Source organism: Oncorhynchus gorbuscha, linkage group LG25 (assembly GCF_021184085.1).
Source record: "Oncorhynchus gorbuscha isolate QuinsamMale2020 ecotype Even-year linkage group LG25, OgorEven_v1.0, whole genome shotgun sequence".
In the NCBI taxonomy this organism is placed as follows: domain Eukaryota; kingdom Metazoa; phylum Chordata; class Actinopteri; order Salmoniformes; family Salmonidae; genus Oncorhynchus; species Oncorhynchus gorbuscha.
In genome coordinates, this window is record NC_060197.1 from 28,060,653 (window position 1) to 28,070,019 (window position 9,367).

The window sequence follows — 9,367 nt, forward strand, 5'->3', positions numbered from 1 at the left end:
AAAGTGACTGTTCCACTGGATGTCATAAGGTGAATGCACCAATTTGTGAGTCGCTCTGGATAAGAGCGTCTGCTAAATGACTTAAATGTAATGTAATGTAATGTAATGTCTTTTCTTTAATGTAGAACACGAAGAACACTTAAACAAAAACCAACAAAACGATAAGACGAACGTGACCACTATATAAACAATGTGCTAACGTGCAACATAACATAGACATAGATAATCACCCACCAAGTACCCACAGAATATGGCTGCCTAAATATCGTTCCCAATCAGAGACAACGATAGACAGCTGCCTCTAATAGAGAACCAATCTCGGCAACCATAGACATACAATGTACCTAGAAAGGAAACAGCGCCATAAACATACAAAACCCCTAGACAATACCCATATTTGTTTTTGTTTTTCTGCTCTTTTGCACACCTGTATTTCTACTTGCACAACCTCATCTACACATATATCATTCCAGTGTAAATTGATAAATTGTCATTACTTTGCCACTATTGGCCTATTTTTTGCCTTACCTCCTTACTACATTTGCACACACTGTATACAGATTTTTCTATTGTGTTATTGACTGTACGTTTGTTTATCCCATGTGTAACTCTGTGTTGTTTTTGTCACACTGCTTTGCTTTATCTTGGCCAGGTCTCAGTTGTAAACGAGAACTTGTTCTCAACTGGCCTATCTGGTTAAATAAAGTTTCAATAAAAAATTAAAAAATACAGAAAAAGAGATGAACATTATTGACAGTGCTGCAGCTGAAACTCAAAACTACTGAGAAAGTACGCCAGAGCTCAGGTAGGCAGTTAAAACTACCACACAAACAAACACACACATCACCCTCTAAGAATTGACCGTTGGCTAATTTAATGGTTACACACCGAACAAAGAAACTTGTATTGAGTATAATTTGATAAGAGGGAAACGTGCACAATGAATGTGAAATCAATTCAAATGAACTTGATTATAATGCGGATATGTGAAGCTATCCTATGATCTGCTCTACCCTCCTCACCTTTTTATTTAGGGAACGGTATGAGTACCATACAGACAAGCAGCTGGAATATTCATGCCTGTTCTCCTTTTATGGGATCCAGAAGGAAGATTGGAAATGTCTACTCTCCTCTTCTTATTCATGATTTTTTAAAATCGACAATTCGCTACATGATCTATAATCCCCCTTAGACATTTTATTTCACCTAAACGTTGTGCTTCGTTAAATTCTATATGTCTATGTGTGAGAGAGAGGGGGATCATATAGTTAGGAATCGGACTACTAATGTAATAGGCTCTGTTTGGGGATATACATTATTAATAACAACTCTCAATATGTGTTTGATTTTTTTTCAGTTGCCCGTATACAATACGCCACATCTGGCCTCATATGCGTATTACTGTAGATTTCAAGCGAGGTAAGGTGAATCTAAATCGAAACTGAAATTTGGAAAACAAATATGTCGCACTTCTCTTTCTCGAAGCTGAAAAATCGGTGAAATTGGTAAGTTGTTGGTAGGCTACGGTTTTATTTGTGTTATCACAGTGCTAAAATGTACATGAAACTAACGGAGTAATCAAGTCATGAAATCATACCGATATATAGGTATTGTAAGACGCCTGCAGTCCGTTTCCAGGCCTTATTTCAGCCCTGCTGAAGCTACTATTCATGTAGATTATTCATGTATGCATGCGTAATGTTGTGGCGAATCTTCAAATATTTGGAATTTGAATCCATATGCGAGGTCTACAATTAGATTTTAATACAGACGACATTTTCCATATCGCTGTCCACAAATGAGTGTTGCTGCAGCAGTAACCTCAAAACGAAAATCCGCGCAAACAGATGTACAAAAATGAAACTATGGTGAGTCTTTACGTGTGACGGGCTTTGTTTATCGAAAAAGGCCTGAACAATTATTGTAAATAAAATAAAAACTCCAAGTAGCCTCGTAGCCCAGATACGGTACGACATTCTCATTGTTATTTCATAAATGATTTAGCCTGATAATAATCATATTCTATTCTATATATAATGTGGTTATTATTGTTATTGTTGTAGTTATATAATTGTTGTTACAACGTTATAATTGTTATAGTGTTGTTCTAATAATACTCGTATAATTAGTCTAGTATGTGTTTACAATAAGGTAGGCCCAAATATATTTTTCCAAATCAAGGGGTATATACATTTAAATCTAACAGATTATGGCTTTAATGTTTTCTCTGTTAACACAAGATATTTTGATTATTCAGGCGTGAAAAAAATGAGTTCCAAGGAGAATCCTCCAAAGAAAAACGGATGCGACAAAGGCATCGTGAAGAGGTTTAAAATGAGACTTGACCTCATATTTGGTAAGCAATAAGTACGTTTCTGTCTCAAGATCGAGCCATTATAGGTCTACATGCTGACACACTGAAGTGGATCAGTTATGGTACTACAATAATTCATTATTCTTTCTTTATTTTAGACTACAATGGCTTAGTTAATCAAGGAGCAACCTGTTATTTGAACAGTGTGCTGCAGGTCCTCTTCATGACTAAGGACTTCAGAGAGGCTGTGGAAAGGTTTGGGAATTTCCATTTTCTGATCGAGTCCCACTTAACACAATGATTACAATCTAAAAATCAATACATCAAACTATAATAATATGCAGTAAGAGAATATATTAGATATCACATCGATCTCTACAGTCACTGTGGTCAAGATCAGAAGACTGTTGATTTTCACCTGAAAAGCCTTTTCGAGGCGTTAAAGGCAAGTGAAACTCACACAAAGGACATCTTATCCATACTTGGCATTGGAAATGGTGAGTTTGCTTTTGATATCCTGCTGAGAAAGAGTATATATTTTTACCTAACTTTGATAAATGTACAAGTGCTCTAAGAGCATTATACAGTATATTCAAACAAGTATAATACATTCCTTTCCTGCAGTCAAATGACCTGGTGGCCTCATGGGTGGAATGTTATATATATTTTTTACATTTCATAATTAATGAACATTTAAAAAATAAAATGCCTAAAATCCGCTATTTCTATGTCAAATATATATACTGTGACCTCCCGAGTGATGCAGTGGTCTAAGGCACTGCATCGCAGTGCAAGCCGAGTTACTACAGTTCCTGGTTTGATATCATGCTGTGTCGTAGCCATCCGCGACCGGGAGACCCATGAGGCAACAAACAATTGGCCCAGCATCGTCCGGGTTAAGGGAGGGTTTGGCCGCCCGGGATATCCTTGTCCCACTCCTGTGGCGCATGCCCGGGCGCATGCAAGCTGACATGGTTGCCAGGTGTACGGTGTTTCCTCTGACACATTGGTAGGGCTGGCTCCCAGGTTAAGCGTGCATTGTGTCAAGAAGCAGTGGGGTTGTGTTTCGGAGGACGCACGCCACTCGACCTTCGCCTCTACCGAATCCATAGGGCAGATGCAGTGATGGTACAAGACTGTAACTACCAATTGGGAAGGATGAAATTGTGTAGAAAAGGGGGTAAAATCATTTTTACAATAATAAGTATTCAGACCCCTTCCCTTTTCCCACATTTTATTACATTACAACCGTATTCTAAAATTGATTAAATACAACGTTTTCCTCCTCAATCTACACACAATACCCCATAATGACAAAGTGCTATTGTAATAAAAATCAAATCTGAAATCCCTTATTTACAAAAATATTCAGACCCTTTGCTTTGACACTTGAAATTGAACTCAGGTGCATCCTGTTTCCATTCATCATCCTTGAGATGATTCTACAGCTTGATTGGATCCACCTGTGGTAAATTCAATTGATTGGACATGATTTGGGAGGGCACACACCTGTCTGTATAAGGTCCCACAGTTGACAGTGCATGTCTGAGTAAAAACCAAGCCACGATTGTCTAAAAAATTGTCCATAGAGCTCAGAGACAGGATTGTGTCGAGGCACAGAACTGGGGAAGGGTACCAAACATTTCTGCAGCATTGAAATTCACCAAGAACACAGTGGCCTCCATCATTCTGAAATGGAAGAGGTTTGGAACCACCAAGACTCTTCCTACAGCTGGCCACCCGGCCAAACTGAGCAATCGGGGGAGAAGGGCCCTGGTCAGGAAGGTGACCAAGAACCCGGTGGTTAGTCTGGCAAAGCTCCAGAGTTCCTCTTTGGAGATGGGAGAACCTTTCAGAAGGACAACCATCTCTGCAGCATTCCACCAATCAGGCCTTTATGGTAGAGTGGCCAGACGGAAGCCACTCCTCAGTAAAAGGCACATGACAGCCTGCTTGGAGTTTGCCACAAGGTACCTTAAGGACTCAAACCATAAGAAACAAGATTCTCTGGTCTGATGAAACCAAGATTGAACTCTTTGGCCTGAATGCCAAGTGTCACGTCTTGAGGAAACCTGGCACCGTCCCTACTGTGAGGCATGTTGGTGGCAGCATTATGCTGTGGGGATGTTTTTCCGTGTGTGTGTGTGTGAGGGGAATTATTTTGCTTCAAAGTAGATTTGTTTAAGACTACCAAGAAACACTCTATGTGACTCTGATTTAGCCCACTGCGTTAAAAGGTTCAAATATATACATACATTTGAATGAATCAAATTATAAATAATTTTAGTAAAACATATATATTAGTAAACAATTATAAATTATATGAGTTTATATAAATGAAAACGTATATCCTTTGCATTATGACCTACCGCAGGAGAGTTTTGACTTGTTGTTTTTACCAATCAGTTTACGAGCAACGGGATGCTGCTGAATATTTTGAGAATATTTTAAGCATGGTCAATCCTTATGTGTCTCAGGTACAGTACTATTGATTATTTATACTGACATGTTATTAGAAAAAACCTGCAACTGAACATGTTATAAATACAATATTTGCCATGACAAGACTTTATTATTTTATGGCATATTTTTTGCATTTAGATCTTCAAAGGACATTTGAGACACACGATGAGATGTTCAGAAGGTCATGTGACCAGTGTTGAAACTGGTCCATTCTGGACTCTACCACTCTCAATAGAAAATCAATCAGACTCAAACAAAACCTACAATGTGGTAAGGATTCTTCAAGTATTTTAGTCATTTCCAAAGGTTTTGATTTTTGCAGTGAAGGATTGTTTGTAAACGGTGTGTGTGTGTGTGTGTGTGTGTGTGTGTGTGTGTGTGTGTGTGTGTGTGTGTGTGTGTGTGTGTGTGTGTGTGTGTGTGTGTGTGTGTGTGTGTGTGTGTGTGTGTGTGTGTGTGTGTGTGTGTGTGTGTGTGTGTGTGTGTGTGTGTGTGTGTGTGTGTGTGTGTTTACAGAGGGATGGTTTTGAGGAGTTTTTCAAGTCTTCAACTGTCAGTGAGATGTATTGCGACCAATGCAATAAGAAAACCCGATCCACCGTTGTGAGTTGTGATGTTGAGAATATTCAATCCCATCAAAATCCTTAATCCACAATGGTACCAAAAGCCTGTCAAAAAATAACACGCTTTAGACTAGGGAAGGTAATGGCTATACTGATAGACTGATAGTGTGTGTTTGTTTTGTGTCGCCCAGACATGTAAAATGGAACATCACCCAGAGATTCTGACTCTGCTCCTCAAGAGGTTTGAGTTTGACTACCACAGTATGTCATATACCAAAAATGACTGCTGTGTTGAAGTTCCTCACACGTTACGGACAAAGGTATTTAGAGATACTTTCTTTATAGGACAGGTGCTTTTGTCACATTTTTCTCATGTAGGCGACACATTTGTATATGTATGTATTCAGGCAGGAGCACTATAAAAGGAAAACAGAGGTGTTCTCTCATTCTCATTGGTCCTTCACCGGTCCCTACCAACAACAGCTTCGTAAATGTAAATGATGGCGGTGTTTTTCTTTTCATGACAGACCTTTTCTCTGAACAGAACTGTGACTATGAACTCTATGCAGTGGTGGACCATGTGGGAAGTCTAAGAGGTGGACATTACACTGCTAGAATCAAGTCCTATGATGATCACAACTGGTATGTGTTCGATGACAGCTACGTCAGACAGGTATGTTTTTTTGTCAATTGAATTGAATATTGACTGTTTCAGTGTCAAATATTATGTGTCGTCAAAATGTATTAAAACACCAATAGACGCCACCCTCAATATACTGTAGGCCAGTGTACACAATGATTTGCATATGTTTGTATACTCTTGTAATACATACTGCTCCTCCCTTACAGCCCAATCCACAATCAATCAGTCATATGAATAATGAAAGGTAAAATGTCAGTGTTTTCCATCTCTTGAGGTGTGTGTGTGTGTGTGTGTGTGTGTGTGTGTGTGTGTGTGTGTGTGTGTGTGTGTGTGTGTGTGTGTGTGTGTGTGTGTGTGTGTGTGTGTGTGTGTGTGTGTGTGTGTGTGTGTGTGTGTGTGTGTGTGTGTGTGTGTGTGTGTGTGTGTGTGTGTGTTTTTCCAGAGAACATCATGCCAAACTGAATCACCTCTTTTTTTGTAATATTACAGTTTTAACATTATTTTCCTATTTCCACTAGATCCCAGAGTGTGTATCTGCTTATGTACAAGAAATGTAAGTTAAAGTGGTAGTGCAGTAAAAAATATATATATATTCCTGTTTTCTATATATTTCTACATTACTAGGTTGGAATAATAATTGCGAAAATGATGTAAGAGCTGTTTGAAAATACTGCCTGAAATTTTAGCTTGTTTTGCATGGGTGGGGTTTTGGACAATAGACCAATAACCAATAAGAGAGGTAGCCCTACTCTTTGCCAATAACAGCTAGTTTTAAGGTTACATATTCCTCCCAATAGTCTTCTCCAAATAGGTCCCTCACTCAGACCACTCTCAGACAGTCATAGGAGAATTCTTGCTTGAGATATTGCTTTTTGCTAAGAAACCTTTTAATTTTTTTTTTTTAAACCATTTTAATTTAAAACAATCACTGTAAGGTACTTAATTGTTACCCAGAAATGATTTGATATTGAGAAAGAAATGGCTGCATTGGAGCGATAACAATCTGTCATACAGTCATCCCGTACAGTAGCATCACTTATCTTAAAGGATCCTCCTATATGTCTTATATTTACCTGAATTCAACAGCTCCTGTTCAGTCCCTTCAGATTTGTGGCCCTAAGTGTTCATTCTGCTTGGATAAACTGAATTATGCTTCCTTCATCTAAACTCTTTTTGACCAATTACAGTCAAACTTATCTATGCATTTCCCTCTGTAATTCTTAGCACGTGCTCCGGATCAACCAGGAGAAGAGGAAATTAAGAAAAGAGGAGGAATTAAAGTGTATGGAAGAGGAATGGAAGAAAATAGAAGAATTGAGGAGAATAAAAGAGGAATACAATTAAAGCGGAATTGAAGAAAATAATCAATGTAGAATCACAGAGTATAGCATTGCAATTGGAGAGAATATATGTGTAATTCAAGGCATGGGTAGACAACAATGGAAGAGGCATTGATGACATTCCTCAACCATTCATGACAATAAGAGAGACAGTGAAGATGATAGAAGAGGAAGAGAAGAGAATATACGGAGTTGACGAGTATAGAAGAGACATTGAAATTAATACAAAAGAAATTGAAATGTATAGAAGAGGATTTGAAAAGCATAGAAGAGGAATTGAAAAGCATAGAAAAGGAATCGGAGATTATAGAAGAGAAAGTGAATGGTATGGAACAGGAATGAAATATAATAGAAGAGGAATGGAAGAGTGTAGAAGAGGAATTGAACATATGACGGAGTCTGCTACGTCCCATCGGGGACGCTATAAGTCACTTAAAGCTAACTGCCAGTTGAAGTCTCTGGGAAAGTGATATCAACAATGGCAACTAACAGCTTCACTAGCCAGCTATTCTGCTTAAAGCCTTCAGCAATAACACAGGTACGCTTGGAACAAATGATATTCTGTTTTAGGTCCCGCTTTATTTGAAGTGCATCTTCATAAAGCAGTCATGTACTGTAGAATTTAAAAGTACTAGATAAATGGGCCACAAATCCTCTATAACTATATTTCACGCTCTAGAAAAGAGTAACGAACGTGAACAAATCAATGAATGGTTATGTCATACAGCTATGCCACATTATACATCGTTATAGAGCATGATATATGGTTATAGATCATTTGTGAAGAATCTATGTAGTGCTTTATGAAGCCTTCATAGGATGCACTTCAAATAAAGTGGGCCCAGTACCCAGTTTTATTCAGTGGCCTTGTTGAAAGTTTTTAGACATATAGATACAGTTTTTAGTTTTAGGCTACAAACCCATTCTGCCTAGTCTGTGTCATTAGCCATATCGACTAAAGAGAACACGTTTGCATTTTGTATTTATTATATCTCGTTAGTCATACAAATAATGCCAACAACAGGCAACTTCAAAAGTCCTTTATCACTTGATACATAAAAAAATAAAAAATGAGGCTTACCATGTACAATGTTTGTTCTGGGGTGTATTCATTAGTGCACACCCTAGCAAACCATTAGCAATGATTGCCCACTCAAGGGGATGTTGGGGGGTGGGGGTATGTGTATGAAAGAGATGAATGAATACAGAATGAAAACATGTTCTCCTTAGTCGGTATGGCTAACTATAGCAGCTCATATAAGATAGAATTGTGCGTGTATTAGTAAAGGCCTGCTTTAACTGTTGTGTGTGTGTGTGTGTGTGTATGTGTAGAATAAGAACCTAACTAGGGAAGTATGTCCTATGCAGTGGAGGCTCCACAGAGGAGGAAGGGGAGGACCATCCTCCTCAGTGAAATTTCATAAAAATAAAAATAGTGAAACATTAAAAAAGTTTTCCTTTTTAGAAAAACTAAACTAAATAAATTCATATGTCCACAAATAATTGATTAAAATGAAAGTCTACAGTAACTTCAACAGCACTGTCTGGGGTAGCATCATGGTGTAGCCTGAGGACAGCTAGCTTCTGTCCTCCTCTTGCTACACTGACTTCAAAACAAAAGCTAGAAGGCTCGTAGCATGTACCCCTGACTGCAGTGTGCAGTTGACTCCGCCCACGTTTGACCCCGCCCACCGGTGTTTGACAGTCACACATTGAATACAAACACACACGTTTGTGCAAGGCACACGTTGAATACAAACATATTTCATTTTTGAAGATCGTAAGTAATATTATATAACGTGGTACCAGCACATGTGTTGTAACACTTTTTGTTTCATGCTATATTTGAGACAAGCTACTGATATTGTTGCAGTGAACAACAGACTTGTTATGTATGTCATGTACTGTTAAAATTGTGTTGATAAATTTTATACATTTGTAATTATATTATTTCATTGAGCGTATATATACAGTTACTACCTATCCTGATTTATAATGCTATTTACTTTCCTCATGAGAATGTTTTTTTTATTTTTTATTTCAC

The 9,367-nt window shown here is 38.1% G+C and overlaps 1 protein-coding gene across 3 annotated transcripts; it reads left to right on the top strand.

Moving 5' to 3' along the window:
• The first annotated feature begins 720 nt into the window (after window positions 1–720).
• Window positions 721–8,627, top strand: LOC124014126 (ubiquitin carboxyl-terminal hydrolase 47-like). 3 transcript variants are annotated; one of them, XR_006834972.1, is made up of 13 exons: window positions 721–805; window positions 1,035–1,505; window positions 2,258–2,356; window positions 2,473–2,569; window positions 2,696–2,811; window positions 4,721–4,791; window positions 4,916–5,047; window positions 5,294–5,380; window positions 5,532–5,660; window positions 5,868–6,013; window positions 6,190–6,227; window positions 6,502–6,536; window positions 7,208–8,627. XR_006834972.1 is itself a non-coding variant. In XM_046328856.1 (13 exons), the coding sequence occupies exons 3-13, from the start codon at window positions 2,269–2,271 to the stop codon at window positions 7,336–7,338; spliced, it is 1,053 nt and encodes a 350-aa protein (XP_046184812.1). In that variant the 5' UTR covers window positions 744–805; window positions 1,035–1,505; window positions 2,258–2,268; the 3' UTR covers window positions 7,339–8,627. The 3 variants fall into 3 exon arrangements, 2 of the variants coding, with proteins under 2 accessions (XP_046184812.1, XP_046184813.1); XM_046328856.1 differs by having other exon boundaries at window positions 744–805; window positions 5,885–6,013; XM_046328857.1 differs by lacking the exons at window positions 721–805; window positions 1,035–1,505 and adding an exon at window positions 1,540–1,868 and having other exon boundaries at window positions 5,885–6,013.
• The last annotated feature ends 740 nt before the right edge of the window (window positions 8,628–9,367 follow it).